This window comes from Mytilus galloprovincialis, chromosome 11, assembly GCF_965363235.1.
Source record: "Mytilus galloprovincialis chromosome 11, xbMytGall1.hap1.1, whole genome shotgun sequence".
NCBI classification, from domain to species: Eukaryota; Metazoa; Mollusca; class Bivalvia; order Mytilida; family Mytilidae; genus Mytilus; species Mytilus galloprovincialis.
This window is the reverse complement of record NC_134848.1, coordinates 6,172,022-6,191,623: the sequence shown is the minus strand read 5'-3', so window position 1 is coordinate 6,191,623 and position 19,602 is coordinate 6,172,022. Positions and strand designations below refer to the sequence as shown.

Sequence of the window (19,602 nt, the reverse complement as noted above, 5' to 3'; positions counted from 1 at the left end):
ATTCATTTAAATAAAAGGAAAGTTGGTAGAATTCTCTGAAGATTCACAACTAGTAGATTCAGACTTGGAGAGATAATACACATTATCGCTAACCCCGGCCGACCCGGCCGCTTGAACTTTTGACGCATTCAACAATCACTTTTCCATTTTGGCATCAATGTTTTGTTTTGTGACATCAAAATTTTACGGGAACCTGTGTGATATCCAGTAATGGCGGATAAAATAGCGATAAGGTGTATTAACAAATCAATATAATATGATATCTTTTGTTCGAAAAGTAAAATTCGTCACTTTTATTCGCAATTGAAAAAAGATTTACAGGGCTATTTATAAGTAATTTCTATTTTATTTAGATAAAATATATTTTTTTTTTTTATCAAAATTCAAGTGTACGCCCACGGGTACGCGCCTGTTTATGTGAATCAATGGCTCCATTTGACTTAATTTTTTTAATGTACATCGGCATGATTAAAACAACGAAATTTTGTCAAAATCATGTTTTAAAAGACAAATCGGTCCGGACCAGTTTTTAAGACAATTAAATAAAATTAATTTGTTTGGACGTTTTTGTACTAAAAATCTAAATACACCGTGAAAAATATTTACTATTTATTTTGTGATTAAACGGGAGACTGCTGTCTATCGTCCCTACCCCCCTTTTCCCCTTAGAATCAACCACTTAGAAGAACCTGAAAAGCGTTCTTAAATGGACCCAATCAGTGTTTCACATTGTTCCGAGTCTTTGAAATTGTTGAGAATCGACCTTAAATGAGCCCAATCAGTGTTTCAAACTGGTCAGATCGTTCAATTCTTTAAACCTGGTCCGAGTTTTCCTGGTCCGACTTGTTCCAATCCGTCACTCAGTGTCTCGTTTTGACAAAACTTCCTGTTCTCAAACTACAGACAATTATTTTTTATTTTTAACCAAGAAGATGTCATTTCAATGACTTTAAAGGGTAAGTTTTGAATATTTCTGTTATATCTGACTCACGTGAAGAAATGACATAGGCCCTACTCATTTTATCTCATTTTAAAAACATTTTGAACACAGTAACAGGTCAATGGAGACATTTCCGGGTTTCCATTTCTCTTCTTCTTTGGACGAAACTTTCTAAATAATGACTGAGAAGAAATTTTCAATTGAACATTTAAATGAGTATTTTTATTTTCTTCAAGGTTAAAGAATTTATGAAACCAAATTTGAAAGTTAAAAGACAGTAAAACTTGGTGCGCTGAATTTGAACTGTTGAAGATATTTTAGCCACCAGGCGGCGCTGATGTTTGTCACTTTTTTTGTGACAATTATTATACCCCCCCCCCCCCCCCCCCGCTTTAAAAAAGGGGGAGTATACTGTTTTACCTCTGTCTGTCTTTTCGTCAGTCCGTCAGTCAGTCCGTCCGTCCCATGAATATTTTTCGTCGCATTTTTCTCAGGAACTACAATTAATACAAGGATTTCTGAAATTTGGTTTCAGGGTTTATCTAAGTCAGCTATACCGTGTGATGCGTTTTCAGATTGATCACTTGACAACTTCCTGTTTACCAAACACTTGTATGATTTTTATACCCCCGCTTTAAAAAAGGGGGGGTATACTGTTTTACCTCTGTCTGTCCTTTCGTCAGTCCGTCAGTCAGTCCGTCCGTCCCATGAATATTTTTCGTCGCATTTTTCTCAGGAACTACAATTATACAAGGATTTCTGAAATTTGGTTTCAGGGTTTATCTAAGTCAGCTATACCGTGTGATGTGTTTTCAGATTGATCACTTGACAACTTCCTGTTTACCGAACACTTGTATGATTTTTATACCCCCGCTTTAAAAAAGGGGGGTATACTGTTTTACCTCTGTCTGTCCTTTCGTCAGTCAGTCCGTCCGTCCCATGAATATTTTTCGTCGTATTTTTCTCAGGAACTACAATACAAGGATTTCTGAAATTTGGTTTCAGGGTTTATCTAAGTCAGCTATACCGTGTGATGCATTTTCAGATTCATCACTCGACAACTTCCTGTTTACCGAACACTTGCATATTTTTACACTATTTAAATATTATCCACTTGCGGTGGGGGTATCATCAGTGAGCAGTAGCTCGCAGTTTCACTAGTTTTTTTTATAAAAAGCTTGTCGTGAACCTTTCATTTAGACTTTTATAAATGCATTTAGAATCAAAATTGTGCATACAATATAAACAGGTCAGGAATTACCATTAATTGGTGGATTATAACTCAATTCAGGTATAATCTACCATCATGATAGTGACCACTAATTAGTGATGACATGTAATTGATTCTGACACTTCGTGCTGCAATTTGTTAGTTTTTTTTTTTAGAGAAACCTAAAAACTAATGTAACCCTCCTTTTTCTACTGATAAATTCTGAGTTTTCATCTATTAAATCTTATTTTTGCTCTGTAGTCTCTTCCTGTCCATCTGGACTTACAAATTTTAAAGTTAGAACTGATGCAGACTTAAGGAAACCAATTGTGAATATATCTGTCGATTGGTTGATTATACCTCAATTGAGGTTTAATCCACATTTTTCAAAACACAGCAGAGGAAGTCAGAAGCAATTACATGTCACTAATGCAGCATTTACGATTAACTTTAGAGTCCACAAGCCCGAAGCTCAATTTAAAAAAAAATTTAGTTGGATTTTGTTGGCTTGTAGAGAAGAATTTTACAAGTCTGAAAGCAATTTTAATTACCAGCCAATGCCGTAGGACTTGTGGTTAAACGTGAAGACTGCTAATGAGTACTCATCAAAGCTTAAGATGGTATATGAAAAAAGATGCTCGAATATCTCTTTAAAAAATTTTTATGATAAAAACTGCATTATACCTCAACATGCATCAGTGACACTCGAATAAAAAAAAGTTTAAAAAGGCCAAATAAAGTACTCAGTTGAAGACCATTGAGGACCAAAAGTTCCTAAAAGTTTGCCAAATACTGCTAAGGTAATCTATTCCTGAGGTAGAAAAGCCTTAGTATTTCAAAAATTCAAAGTTTTGTAAATTTGGTGTATTATACTGTCTTCTGATTGGTTAAAAGTATTAGTTTTATTTTCAATGTTGTCAATTTTTATGGCGACACGCCCACTCTAACCTTGTGTATTCATACGCCAACATGTGTAGACGTTGTTATTGTTAATATAAATAGTATAAAAAGTTCTTTCCATATTTTTGATAGAAATTTATTGATAATGAATGGCAATAATTTATTTTGAATTTATTGAACCATAAAATTATTTTTTGACTTCACATTTTACATAATCGATTATCCGCTAAATAAATTCAAAATAAATAATAGGCATTCATTAATTATGACCATATCAATGATAATTTACATGTTTAACATTTTTATATAAATAAATCTTTATTTGCAGATTCTTATCAGGCTAATTGACTGGTGGCAGATGGGGTAAAAATGTATGTAATATAAAGTGGCATTAAGGCCATGAGGACAGACTGTACAATAAAATGCTGAAGTTGCAGTAAGAGTTTGACGAAGGCCCCCGTGTAATCCCTTATTGACAATTGCAGAACTGACCAACAGATTTCACATTGGGTATTTAACATGTTTCATCATTTAATCATATTGATAATTAAACAGAGGCTTTACTTAAACAAGTTTCTTTCAAAACAACGTAAAGGCAAAGTGTACACAATTAACTACTCCACAGAATTTTTTTATGCCCCGGCCGTAACGGAGGGGGCATTAAGTTTTACCCTTGTCTGTCTGTACGTACATACGTCCGTACGTCCCAAAGTTGGTTTCCGTTCTCTTACTTTAGTTTGCCTCAACTAAATGTATGAAACTTATACACAATGCTTATTACCACAAAACACAAATCAAGTTTGAATTTTGGTGGCGTCACTTTAACTGTTCTAGAGTTATGCCCCTTTACAAATGGACAAATTGCTTAATTTTCATTTCCGTTCTGTTACTTTAGTTTGCCTCAACCAAATGTTATGAAACTGATACACAATGCTTATTACCACAGAACACAGATCAAGTTTGAATTTTGGTGGTGTTGCTTTAACCATTATAGAGTTGTGCCCCTTTACCATGTTAACAAATGGAAAAAAATGCTGAATTTTTCGTTTCCGTTCTCTAACAAGTTAGCTTCAACCAAATGTTATGAAACTTATACACCATGCTTATTACCACAAAATACAGATCAGGTTTGAATTTTAGGGGTGTCAATATTACTGTTCTACAGTTATGCCCCTTTATAACGTTATATGATATGCAAGCGGGGGCATCATCTGTGTCCCATGGACACATTCCCCATTTATTTAATTATCACATACATGTATTTGGAGTCTGCTTGTAAAAATACACCAGAAAAATTTTGAATGTGTTTTTCACTGTAATGGTCAAATGTCATGAATGTAGAACCCCCTTTAACAAACTTTAACAAAACAGAACCGATCAAACTTTCATTAATTTTCATGATTATATTTTATGTTTTTTTGTTTTTTGTAGTTAATGCCCCTTAAAAATATTTCTCTTCAAATTACAACTCTTGTGTACAAACATGATAAAATGTTGTGTTTTTCTTTTACAGGATATAATGGCAAGTTGGGATCGGGTAAGATTTTCTTCTTTAAAGTCAATGGTCATGTGACCAGTATGTTGTCTATAAACTGTACATAAAGATACAGGAGTGTAGTATTCTCAGAGTCAGTCAGAGGGAGAATAGGAGAAATTAAATTGACTACAGTGAACAGAATTTCAAAATACAAAATCATTTTATTTTACAAAGTTTTCCTTTGATCTTATTAACTGATAATTTCCTTTCTCAGCACTGTAGAGTGATACCAAAAATTATTGCTAGAAACTAAGGGTGCACATGCCGTTGTCAATGAAATTGTGTTTTTCTTTTACAAGATATAATGGCAAGTTAGAATAAGGTAAGATTTTCTTCTTAAAAATCAATGGTCATGTGACTTATATTGTCTATAAACTGTACATAAAGATACAGGTGTGTAGTATTCTCAGAGTCAGTCAGTGTCATGTGACCTATGTCATGTGACCTATGTTGTCTATAAACTGTACATAAAGATACAGGTGTGTAGTATTCTCAGAGTCAGTCAGTGTCATGTGACCTATGTCATGTGACCTATGTTGTCTATAAACTGTACATAAAGATACAGGTGTGCAGTATTCTCAGGGGAGAACAAGAGAAATCAAAATGACTACAGTGAACATAATTTCAATATACAAAATTCCAGGAGACAAAAAAAAAAGGAACGTAAGATATTGTAGGACATTCACAACTCTTTTAAGTCAAAGAGAATCTGACAACGCCATGGAAAAAAATGAAAAACAATCAAAATTCAACAGTCTACATTAGTCATTTCAGGGCCTTTTATAGCTGACTATGCCATATGGGCTTTGATCATTGTTGAAGGCCGTACGGTGACCTATGGTTGTTATTTTCTGTGTCATTTGGTCTATTTTGTAGAATTGTCTCATTGGCAATCATACCACATCTTCTTTTTATATTAAAAACATTACATAGAAAACTAAAGACCGAGCAACACAAACCTCAACAAAAACTTAGGCTGATCTCAAAACTGATGCATAATACAATTGTCTACAGACTTTTCTAAAAAAAAACCTCTGAAATTATAGACAACAATTTCACTCCTTCTTGGTAATCACTGTATTTGGTATAAACTGTTGGAACTGTAAACATGTAGCTTGTTAAATTCAATTATTACATTTATAATACATTTATATGCTCTAGAAGAAAATGTAAAAGCTTTGTTTTGCTTACAGAAACTTCTTACAGCTGCAAGGGAGGGGAATATAAAAAAGGTAGAATTATGTGTAAAGAACAGAGCTAACTTGGAATGTAGAGGAACTGTAAGTAAAGTAAAATGTTTAACACATTTACAGATATTTATTATGTAGTACACATAATGTGGATCAGTTAAACACTGCCCTTGATAGTGTTCAGTGATTCAGTGTACATTCTATTTATTGCAATTACTCTTGTCTTCAAAATATTAAGAAACATAGTATTATGATATATTGTGATTTACTTTATTACACTGATGAATACCACTCCAGTTTGTATGTCAAAGGGTTGCTGTCTGATACTTCGTAACTGTATACAACTGAAATATTGTGATTTACTTTATTACACTGATGAATACCACTCCAGTTTGTATGATTAAGGGTTGCTGTCTGATACTTCATAACTGTATACAACTGAAATATTGTGATTTACTTTATTACACTGATGAATACCACTCCAGTGTGTATGTCAAAGGGTTGCTGTCTGATACTTCCTTACTGTATACAACTGAAATATTGTGATTTACTTTATTACACTGATGAATACCACTCCAGTTTGTATGTCAACGGGTTGCTGTCTGATACTTTCTTACTGTATACAACTGAAATATTGTGATTTACTTTATTACACTGATGAATACCACTCCAGTTTGTATGTCAACAGGTTGCTGTCTGATACTTTCTTACTGTATACAACTGAAATATTGTGATTTACTTTATTACACTGATAAATACCACTCCAGTTTGTATGTCAACGGGTTGCTGTCTGATACTTTCTTACTGTATACAACTGAAATAGTGTGATTTACTTTATTACAACATATATAGTATTCTACACAAAAAACATAACTTTGGCCATGACTTGAGACATGACACCTGATTATACAACTTTCATTGACCACTCCTGTTCTAAACATGTCATATGACACCTGATTCTAAAACATATATATTAACCACTCATGTACTGAACATGACATGTGACCCCTGATTTTACAACATACATTTACCACTCCTATACTGAACATGACATGTGACCCCTGATTATACAACATACATTTACCACCCCTGTACTGAACATGACATGTAATACTAGATCATACCACATACATTTACCTCTTCTGTACTGAACATGACATGTGACAACTGATCATACAACATTCATTTACTAGTACCACTCCAGTACTAAACATAACATGTGACACCTGATCATACAACATTCATTAACCACTCTTGTACTGAACAGCACATGTGACACCTGATCATACAACATTCATTTACCACTCCAGTACTATTAAAACATGACATGTGACACCTGATCATACAACATGCATTACCACTCTTGTACTGAACATGACATGTGACGCCTGATCAGACAACATTGATTTACCACTCCAGTACTAAACCTGACATGTGCCACCTGATCATACAACATTGATTTACCACTCTTGTACTGAACCTGACATGTGCCACCTGATCATACAACATTGATTTACCACTCTTGTACTGAACCTGACATGTGACACCTGATCATACCACATACATTTACCACTCTTGTACTGAACAGCACATGTGACACCTGATCATACAACATTCATTTACCACTCCAGTACTATTAAAACATGACATGTGACACCTGATCATACAACAAGCATTACCACTCTTGTACTGAACATGACATGTGACGCCTGATCAGACAACATTCATTTACCACTCTTGTACTGAACCTGACATGTGACACCTGATCATACAACATTGATTTACCACTCTTGTACTGAACCTGACATGTGACACCTGATCATACGACTTTCATTTACCACTCTTGTACTAAACCTGACATGTGACACCTGATCATACAACATTGATTTACCACTCTTGTACTGAACCTGACATGTGACACCTGATCATACGACTTTCATTCACCACTCTTGTACTGAACATGACATGTAACACCAGATCATACCACATACATTTACCTCTTCTGTACTGAACATGACATGTGACACCTGATTATACAACATTCATTAACCACTCCAGTACTAAACATGACATGTGACACCTGATCATACAACATGCTTTACCACTCTTGTACTGAACATGACATGTGACACCTGATCAGACAACATTGAGTTAACCACTCCAGTAATAAACATTACATGTGACACCTGATCATACAACATTCATTTACCCCTTTTGTACTGAACATGACATGTGACACCTGATTATACAACCTGCATTTACCACTCTTGTACTGAACATGACATGTAACACCTGATCATACAACATTCATTTACTACTCCTGTACTGAACATGACATGTGACACCTGATTATACAACCTGCATTTACCACTCCTGTAATGAACATGACATGTGACACCTGATCATACAACATTCATTTACTACTCCTGTACTGAACATGACATGTGACACCTGATTATACAACCTGCATTTACCACTCTTGTACTGAACATGACATGTGACACCTGATTATACAACATTCATTAACCACTCCAGTACTAAACATGACATGTGACACCTGATCATACAACATGCTTAACCACTCTTGTACTGAACATGACATGTGACACCTGATCAGACAACATTGAGTTAACCACTCCAGTAATAAACATGACATGTGACACCTGATCATACAACATTCATTTACCCCTTTTGTACTGAACATGACATGTGACACCTGATTATACAACCTGCATTTACCACTCTTGTACTGAACATGACATGTAACACCTGATCATACAACATTCATTTACTACTCCTGTACTGAACATGACATGTGACACCTGATTATACAACCTGCATTTACCACTATTGTACTGAACATGACATGTGACACCTGATCATACAACATTCATTTACTACTCCTGTACTGAACATGACATGTGACACCTGATTATACAACCTGCATTTACCACTCTTGTACTGAACATGACATGTGACACCTGATTATACAACATTCATTAACCACTCCAGTACTAAACATGACATGTGACACCTGATCATACAACATGCTTCACCACTCTTGTACTGAACATGACATGTGACACCTGATCAGACAACATTGAGTTAACCACTCCAGTAATAAACATGACATGTGACACCTGATCATACAACATTCATTTACCCCTTTTGTACTGAACATGACATGTGACACCTGATTATACAACCTGCATTTACCACTCTTGTACTGAACATGACATGTAACACCTGATCATACAACATTCATTTACTACTCCTGTACTGAACATGACATGTGACACCTGATTATACAACCTGCATTTACCTATCCTGTACTGAATATGACATGTGACACCTGATCATACAACATTCATTTACTACTCCTGTACTGAACATGACATGTGACACCTGATTATACAACATTCATTTACCACTCTTGTACTGAATATGACATGTGACACCTGATCATACAATATTCATTTACCCTTTTTGTACTGAACATGACATGTAACACCTGAGCATACAACATTCATTTACTACTCCTGTACTGAACATGACATGTGACACCTGATTATACAACCTGCATTTACCACTCTTGTACTGAACATGACATGTAACCCCTGATCATACAACATTCATTTACTACTCCTATACTGAACATGACATGTGACACCTGAGTATACAACCTGCATTTACCTCTCCTGTACTGAATATGACATGTGACACCTGATCATACAACATTCATTTACTACTCCTGTACTGAACATGACATGTGACACCTGATTATACAACATAAAATTGAGAATGGAAATGGGGAATGTGTCAAAGAGACAACAACCCGACCAAATAAAAAACAACAGCAGAGGGTCACCAACAGGTCTTCAATTTAGCGAGAAATTCCCGCACCCGGAGGCGTCCCTCAGCTGGCCCCTAAACAAATATATACTAGTCCAGTGATAATGAACGCCATACTAATTTCCAAATTGTACACAAGAAACTAAAATTAAAATAATACAAGACTAACAAAGGCCAGAGGCTCCTGACTTGGGACAGGCGCAAAACTGCGGCGGGGTTAAACATGTTTGTGAGATCTCAACCCTCCCCCTATACCTCTAACCAATGTAGAAAAGTAAACGCATAACAATCATGACAATACGCACATTAAAATTCAGTTCAAGAGAAGTCTGATGTCAGAAGATGTAACCAAAGAAAATAAACAAAATGCCAATAATACATAAATAACAACAGACTACTAGCAGTTAACTGACATGCCAGCTCCAGACTTCAATTAAACTGACTGAAAGATTATGATTTCATCATATGAACATCAGGCACAATCCTTCCCGTTAGGGGTTTAGTATCATACCATCATAACATATATGAGAAGAACATAACCTGTGTCGCATTTACCACTCTTGTACTGAACATGACATGTGACACCTGATCATACCACTTTCATTTACCACTCTTGTACTGAACATGACATGTAACACCTGATCATTCCACTTTTATTTACCACTCTTGTACTGAACATGACATGTGCCACCTGATCATACAACATGCATTACCACTCTTGTTCTGAACATGACATGTGCTACCTGATCATACAACTTTCATTTACCACTGTTGTACTGAACATGACATGTGACACCTGATTATACAACATGCTTTACCACTCTTGTACTGAACATGACATGTGACACCTGATCAAACAACTTTCATTTACCACTCTTGTACTGAACATGACATAACACCAGATCATATCACATACATTTACCTCTCCTGTACTGAACAAGACCTGTGACAACTGATCATACAACCTGCATTTACTACTCGTGTACTGGACATGACATGTGACACCTGATTATACAACATACATTTACCACTCCTGTACTGAACATGACATACCACTCCTGTACTGAACATGACATGTGACACCATTGCTATATTACCCTTACACTCACCACAAACATACACCATTGCTATATTACCCTTATACTCAGCACAAACATACACCATTGCTATATTACTCTTATACTCAGCACAAACATACACCATTGCTATATTACCCTTATACTCAGCACAAACATACACCATTGCTTTATTACCGTTATACTCACCAAAAACATACACCATTGCTATATTGCCCTTATACTCACCACACGCACACACCATTGCTATATTACCCTTATATACTCAGCACAAACATACACTATTGCTATATTACCCTTATACTCACCACAAACATACATTTTTGCTATATTACCCTTATACTCACCACAAACATACACCATTGCTATATTGCCCTTATACTCACCACACACATACGGCAGATTTTACAGTATTGTGTTCTGTCTCCTACTTTCATGTTGCTAATGTGACGGAGACAAAAATGAGTAACGTTAGCGACATTTGGACATGTCACATGAGCAACAACATCTTTAAAAGTTAAAATGTATGCACACAGTGATGTTTAATATATGCCTGGAGTAATAAAATTGTACAGTCTGGTTTAGAATTTCTAAATATACAGAATGTCATTTGCAGGTGTACTTTATATCAAATGAATACACAAGAAACCAAAAAATTAGTAACGTTAGCGACATTTGGACATGTCACATGAGCAACAACATCTTTAAAAGTTAAAATGTATGCACACAGTGATGTTTAAAATATGCCTGGAGTAATAAAATTGTACAGTCTGATTTAGAATTTCTAAATATACAGAATGTCATTTGCAGGTGTACTTTATATCAAATGAATACACAAGAAACCAATTCGTAATAGTAACATTAGCAACATCTACTATCATGACATTATGTTTTGTTGCGAACGTCTTTTTGATGGACGGAATACATTTAAGGTCCTCTTGTAACGATATTACATACAACTTACCTTCTTTGCTTCCCCATCATGTGAAGGAACTGACTCCGAATCTATTTCTGCAAAGGGCGATATCGTAACTCCTATACAGGAGAGTTACAGATATAAATATATGTTGCTCACGTGACACTGATTTGGACGGAAACCTCGAACAGTAACGTTCGCAAAAAATAAAACAGCCAATGATATTGATTCCTCAAGTCCTTTGACCCCCTTACGTCATCCAAATTTAATATGATTGCTATTTTCAATTATTTATAAAACCCGGGATAAAAATAACTACAATGGGCTGTCTGAGAACTAACAAGAAAATTGCGATCGTGACATACCACAATGGACGGAAAAGACGTGACGTTAGCAACAATATTATTAAATTACCTTTTTTATCCTTTACCAATAAAAATCTGCCTTAAAGTTATGATTAAAACACAAAAGAAGACTTTTTATTAAAATATAAGTCCATGTTATTAGGCTCCACTTATAAATAATACTTCAAAATTCCACTCCAAATAAGCTGGATGTCAGTAAAGTAGGTCATTATGTCTATTCCATGTCCAATATTTTGAAATTGAAAACCCTCTAATTCTAACATAAAACACAAACACAGAGTAATTTTTATTTTTATTTACTCAGAAAGACACATTTTATTCAATAACATAATGCATTACTCCATTACACAGTCTGTTTCACAGTTTCAGCAATTGCTTTTTTGATGGATACAAAAAACAATAATTCCTTCTTATTGTAAAATCTGCCTTACACCATTGCTATATTACCGTTATACTCACCAAAAATATACACCATTGCTATATTACCCTTACACTCAGCACAAACATGTACCTTTGCTATATTACCCTTATACTCACCACAAACATACACCATTGCTATATTACCCTTATACTCACCACAAACATGTACCTTTGCTATATTACCCTTAAACTCACCACAAACATACACCATTGCTATATTACCCTTATACTCACCACAAACATGTACCTTTGCTATATTACCCTTAAACTCACCACAAACATACACCATTGCTATATTACCCTTAAACTCACCACAAACATAATTACACCATTGCTATATTATCCTTATACTCAACACAATCATTGCTCTATTACATTTTAATATACTCACCACAAACACACACCATTGCTATATTACCCTTATACACAACAACTCATAAGATATGAAGCAACATTTTACACGGAAATACCACTAAATATTTTCTAAGCTTTGATCATTATTTTTAATTTACACAAAATGATGTTGTTAATCAGACAGGTTTAATGGACCACACATTATTGTTAGAATTATATAAAGTGGGATCTCATTTTATTCGTAACACAGAACTGAATCAGATCGTTATGGTTTTATTTTTTTCTTGACGAAAAATTATTTTGTAATTATTTGATTTTAATGAGAAGTTAATGAAAACAAATTGTGTTAACATATTTGGTAAGATAATGTTAATTCTACAGATCTAATGTAAAACATCTTTTAAAAATAACAAATACTTGACAGAATTATATAAAGTAGGGTCTCATTTTTCTTGTCTCTTCGTACTGAATCAGAAAGTATAACTCGTTTTAATGTTTCTTGAAAAATGTTGTTTTTCAAACTTTGATCATTCTACGTAATCATTGTTAATCAGACAGATTTAATGGACAACAAATATTTGTTAGAATTATATAAAGCGGGGTCTCATTTTATTCGTAACACAGAACTGAATCAGATAGTAAAGGTTTTATTTTGTTTCCTGACAAAATATTATTTTGTAAACATTTGATTTTAATGAGAAGTTGATGAGAAAAACTTATGTTTACATCTTTAGTAAGATAATGTTAATTCTACAGATTTAATGTAAAACATCTTTTAAAAATAACAAATACTTGACAGAATTATATGAAGTGGGGTCTTATTTTTCTTGTCTCTTCGTACTGAGTCAGAAAATATAACTCGTTTTAATGTTTCTTAAAAAAAGTTGTTTTTTTTAACCTGACAGTTCTGATGGAAGTTCTGACATCTCACAATAAAACATGTTGTTTATTTACATAAACATAAATAAAAGTGTGACTGGTCATTTTATTCAGTTTTGACCACTGATTCATGTGATATATATTTTGTTTATATTTATTACACAACATTGTCCAGTTTATGACACAAGTTTTGATGTCTGTTATATGTTGATATTACAGGATGGAAGGACACCATTAATGTTCGCGGCTAGGGGAGGACAGCTGGAGGTGGTGACTTTCCTAGTCACTCACAAAAGTCAGTTAGAAGCCACAGACAGGGTAATGATAGATTAATCAACTTACTCTGACTAAACACCATTTTATACAGAATCTACACAAAATCATGTTGTTAATCAGACAGGTTTAATGGACAACAAATATTTGTTAGAATTATATAAAGTGGGGTCTCATTTTATTCGTAACACAGAACTGAATCAGATAGTTAAGGTTTTATTTTGTTTCTTGACAAAAAATTATTTTGTAAACATCTGATTTTAATGAGAAGTTGAAGAGAACAAATTGTGTTTACATCTTTAGTCAGATAATGTTAATTCTACAGATTTAATGTAAAACATCTTTTAAAAATAGCAAATACTTGACAGAATTATATAAAGTGGGGTCTTATTTTTCTTGTCTCTTCGTACTGAGTCAGAAAATATTACTCGTTTTAATGTTTCTTGAAAAAAGTTTTTTTTTAACCTGACAGTTCTGATGGAAGTTCTGACATCTCACAATAAAACATGTTGTTTATTTGTTGTTTATGTAGAATATAAATACACGTGTGACTGGTCATTTTATTCAGTTTTGACCACTGATTCATGTGATATATATTTTGTTTATATTTATTACACAACATTGTCCAGTTTATGACACAAGTTTTGATGTCTGTTATATGTTGATATTACAGGATGGAAGGACACCATTAATGTTGGCGGCTGTGGGAGGACACCTGGAGGTGGTGACTTTCCTAGTCACTCAAGGATGTCAATTAGAAGCCACATCCAAGGTAATGATAGATATAATGACCTTACCCTGACCAAACATCACTTTATACAGAATCTACACAAAATTATGTTGTTAATCAGACAGGTTTAATGGACAACAAATATTTGTTAGAATTATATAAAGTGGGGTCTCGTTTTATTCGTAACACAAAACTGAATCAGATAGTGAAGGTTTTATTTTGTTTCTTGACGAAAAATTATTTTGTAAACATCTGATTTTAATGAGAAGTTGATGAGAACAAGTTGTGTTAACATCTTTAGTTAGATAATATTAATTCTACAGATCTAATGTAAAACATCTTTTAAAAATAACAAATACTTGACAGAATTATATAAAGTGGGGTCTTATTTTTCTTGTCTCTTTGTACTGAATCAGAAAATATAACTCGTTTTAATGTTTCTTGAAATTTTTTTTTTTTTAAAAACTTTTGATCATTCTATGTAATCATTGTTAATCAGACAGATTTAATGGACAACACATATTTGTTAGAATTATATTAAGTGGGGTCTCATTTTTATTGTCTTGTCCAGCTGAGTCCATTGATATAAATATTGTTTATGTTTCTAGAAAAAAGTTTTTTTTTTAACCTGACAGTTCTGATGGAAGTTCTGACATCTCACAATAAAACATGTTGTTTATTTGTTGTTAATGTAGAATAAAAATACAAGTGTGACTGGTCATTTTATTCAGTTTTGACCACTGATTCATGTGATATATATTTTGTTTATATTTATTACACAACATTGTCCAGTTTATGACACAAGTTTTGATGTCTGTTATATGTTGATATTACAGAATGGAATGACACCATTAATGTGGGCGGCTTGGGGAGGACACCTGGAGGTAGTGACTTTCCTAGTCACTCACGGAAGTCAGTTAAAGGCCACATCCACCCAGGTAATGATAGATATAATCACCTTACTCTGACCAAACATCACTTTATACAGAATCTACACAAAATCATGTTGTTAATCAGACAAGTTTAATGGACAACAAATATTTGTTAGAATTATATAAAGTGGGGTCTTATTTTTCTTGTCTCTTTGTACTGAATCAGAAAATATTACTCGTTTTAATGTTTCTTGAAAAAAGTTTGTTTTTCAACTTTGGTCATTCTACTGAATCAAAATAAAATCATGTTGTTTATCATACATGTTAAATGGACAACAAATACTTGTTTGGGTTATATAAAGTGAGGGTTGCTATTATTTGACTTGTTTCACTTATATAATTTAGAGTTTACTATTTTACCTTTTTTGTTTCACTGAATCAGAAAAAGTGAATTTATATCTTAATCTACCATTTAATAGTTTATACACAAATATAATTGGATATTTTCTTACCAGATGTTTTATTTCTTACATTCAGTAAATTGTTTGACTCCTCTCATGATTTTGTTATGACACACCATTAACATGTTTATATTTTTCTATTGTTATAGAGTGGACGAACAGCTTTACATTATGCTGCTGAGTTTGGACGGATTGATGTAACAAAATTGTTAACAGATAAAGGATGCAGTCCTTGGGTGAAAACAAAAGAGGTAACATTCAGTTTTATTGTTATTAGATAGATAGATATTTTATTCTCTAAAAACTAAATACAAGTCAACAGAGAAAGTACAATTACAATATAAATACAAATACAATAGTTGAGGATAAACAGCTGCAGATAAAATATAATAAAGTACAACTTTATGATGAAATACCTGTATAATAAACAGGTTAAACTAAATATGAAAAAATCAGTCTGTGCTTAACTTTTACATGGAGGGAAAAACCTTTTTATTAATACACTTAATAAATGAACACAGTTTTTTTAAGGAGGCTCGCGGGTATAAGATTTTCAGAAAAAAATTAAACAATAATTTTTCATTACAAATTTCATTTATTACCTTAAGTAGTTATTACTTTATCATTATGGTACAAGAATCATTCCAAAAAATCAATTGGTGTGGGCCTCAGGTGACTTTTAAAATGTAGATATCATTGGAAAAGCTCCAAATTATTTCCCTTTTTGTGCAAAAATGTCATTTTTGGCATTAAAATTGAAATATCTTTTTTAACTCATCGGTGACCTATATTTTTTTTTGTTGTTTTCGAAAAAAGCTGTACATAAACTAAATAATTGTAAAATTTAAGCGATTTCTGTAATTTCCATCTCATCATACTCTACCAACACACACTACATCAATCATATACTACTGACACAACTACCATCTCATCATACTCTGCCAACACACTTAACATCAATCATATACTACTGACACAACTACCATCTCATCATACTCTACCAACACACCTAACACCAATCCTACATTACTGACACAACTACCATCTCACCATACTCTACCAACACACCCTACATCAATCCTACACTACTGACACAACTACCATCTCATCATACTCTACCAACACACCCTACATCAATCCTACACTACTGACACAACTACCATCTCATCATACTCTACCAACACACCTAACACCAATCCTACACTACTGACACAATAACCATCTCATCATACTCTACCAACACACCCTACATCAATCCTACACTACTGACACAACTACCATCTCATCATACTCTACCAACACACCCTACATCAATCATATACTACTGACACAACTACCATCTCATCATACATCTGCAACTCACCTCACACCAATCCTACACTACTGACACAACTACCATATCATTATACAGCACCAACACACCTAACACCAATCCTACACTACTAACACAACTACCATCTCATCATACTCTGCCAACATACCTAACATCAATCCTACACTACTGACACAACTACCATCTCATCATACTCTCACCAACACACCTTACACCAATCGTACACTACTGACACATCATACATCACCAACACACCTAACACCAATCCTACACTACTAACACAGGTACCATCTCATCATACTCTGCCAACACACCTAACATCAATCCTACACTACTGACACAACTACCATCTCATCATACTCTACCAACACACCCTACATCAATCCTAAACTACTGACACAACTACCATCTCATCATACTCCACCAACACACCTAACACCAATCATACATTACTGACACAACTACCATCTCATCATACTCCACCAACACACCTAACACCAATCATACATTACTGACACAACTACCATCTCATCATACTCCACCAACACACCCTACATCAATCCTACACTACTGACACAACTACCATCTCATCATACTCCACCAACACACCTAACACCAATCATACATTACTGACACAACTACCATCTCATCATACTCCACCAACACACCTAACACCAATCCTACACTACTGACACCAATAATACACTACCAGCTCATCAACCATCTAATTATACTCCAATTACACATCTAATTGTATCAGTAGTGTAGGATTGGTGGTAGGTGTGTCAGTAGCATATGATGTAGTAAATTATAATCCTGGTACCTTTGATAACTAACTCCAATAATACACTACCAATTCATCAACCATCTAATTATACTCCAATTACACATCTAAGTCCAATAATACACTACCAGCACATCAACGAACTAATTATACTCCAATTACACATCTAACTCCAATAATACACTACCAGCACATCGACCATCTCATCATACTCCACCAACACACCTTACATCAATCATATACTACTGACACAACTACCATCTCATCATACTCCACCAACACACCTCACACCAATCGTACACTACTGACACAACTACCATCTCATCATACTCCACCAACACACCTAACACCAATCCTACATTACTGACACAACTACCATCTTATCATACATCACCAACACACCTCACACCAATCCTACACTACTGACACAACTACCATCTCATCATACTCCACCAACACACCTAACACCAATCCTACACTACTAACACAGGTACCATCTCATCATACTGCACCAACACACCTTACACCAATCCTACACTACTGACACAACTACCATCTCATCATACATCACCAACACACCTAACACCAATCCTACACTACTAACACAGGTACCATCTCATCATACTTTACCAACACACCCTACATCAATCCTAAACTACTGACACAAGTACCATCTCAGCATACTCTACCAACACACCCTACATCAATCGTATACTAATGACACAACTATGATCTCATCATGCTCTACCAACACACCCTACATCAATCTTATCATACTTTACCAACACACTTGATACCAAGCATTCACTAATTAATCAATTAGCCAATATAAAAAGTATAAAACAAGAACAGTGTTACCCACATATTTCAGCCTTTTATAATGCAGGTGTCATTTTGCTTGTAAATAGAGAAAAATGATACTCCACAGTAACATATATTACAGTTTTCTTCATGTGTCATTAATATTATGATAATGAATCGAACACAAACAAGAAAAGTGACACTCCGCAGTAACATATGTTAGCCTTTTACTCATGTGTCATAGTTGTTGTCAATAAAGCACATTATAGAATAATAATATTATTATTCGTGTGAATCGAACACAAAGCACGAAAAATGACACTCTGCAGTAACACGTGTCAGCCTTTTACTCATGTGTCATAGTGGTTGTCATAAAGCAAGTACTAGAATAATAATACTCTCATTGTCAATGTGAATCGAACAAAAATCACGAATAATAACACTCCACAGTAACATATGTAAGCTTTTTACTCATGTGTCATAGTTGTTGTCAATAAAGCACGTACTAGAATAATAATATGGACTCTCATCATCCATGTGAATCGAACAAAAATCATGACTAATAACACTCCAGGTGTCATAGTTGTTGTAAATAAAGCATGTACTATAATAATAATATGGACTTTCATCATCCATGTGAGTCGAACAAAAATCACGAAAAATTACACTCCAGAGTAACGTATGTCAGCCTTTTACTCGTGTGTCATAG

General features: G+C 34.2%; 1 protein-coding gene across 1 annotated transcript in view; it reads left to right on the top strand.

Moving 5' to 3' along the window:
* The first annotated feature begins 865 nt into the window (after positions 1-865).
* Positions 866-19,602, top strand: part of LOC143051532 (uncharacterized) — a 125,553-nt gene continuing 106,816 nt past the window's right edge. The window contains exons 1-8 of the mRNA XM_076224423.1: positions 866-956; positions 3,379-3,560; positions 4,564-4,587; positions 5,781-5,867; positions 13,859-13,957; positions 14,586-14,684; positions 15,479-15,580; positions 16,125-16,226. Coding sequence (XP_076080538.1) covers positions 4,570-4,587; positions 5,781-5,867; positions 13,859-13,957; positions 14,586-14,684; positions 15,479-15,580; positions 16,125-16,226 — 507 coding nt within the window. The 5' untranslated portion in view covers positions 866-956; positions 3,379-3,560; positions 4,564-4,569. The remainder of the gene's footprint in view (positions 957-3,378; positions 3,561-4,563; positions 4,588-5,780; positions 5,868-13,858; positions 13,958-14,585; positions 14,685-15,478; positions 15,581-16,124; positions 16,227-19,602) is intronic.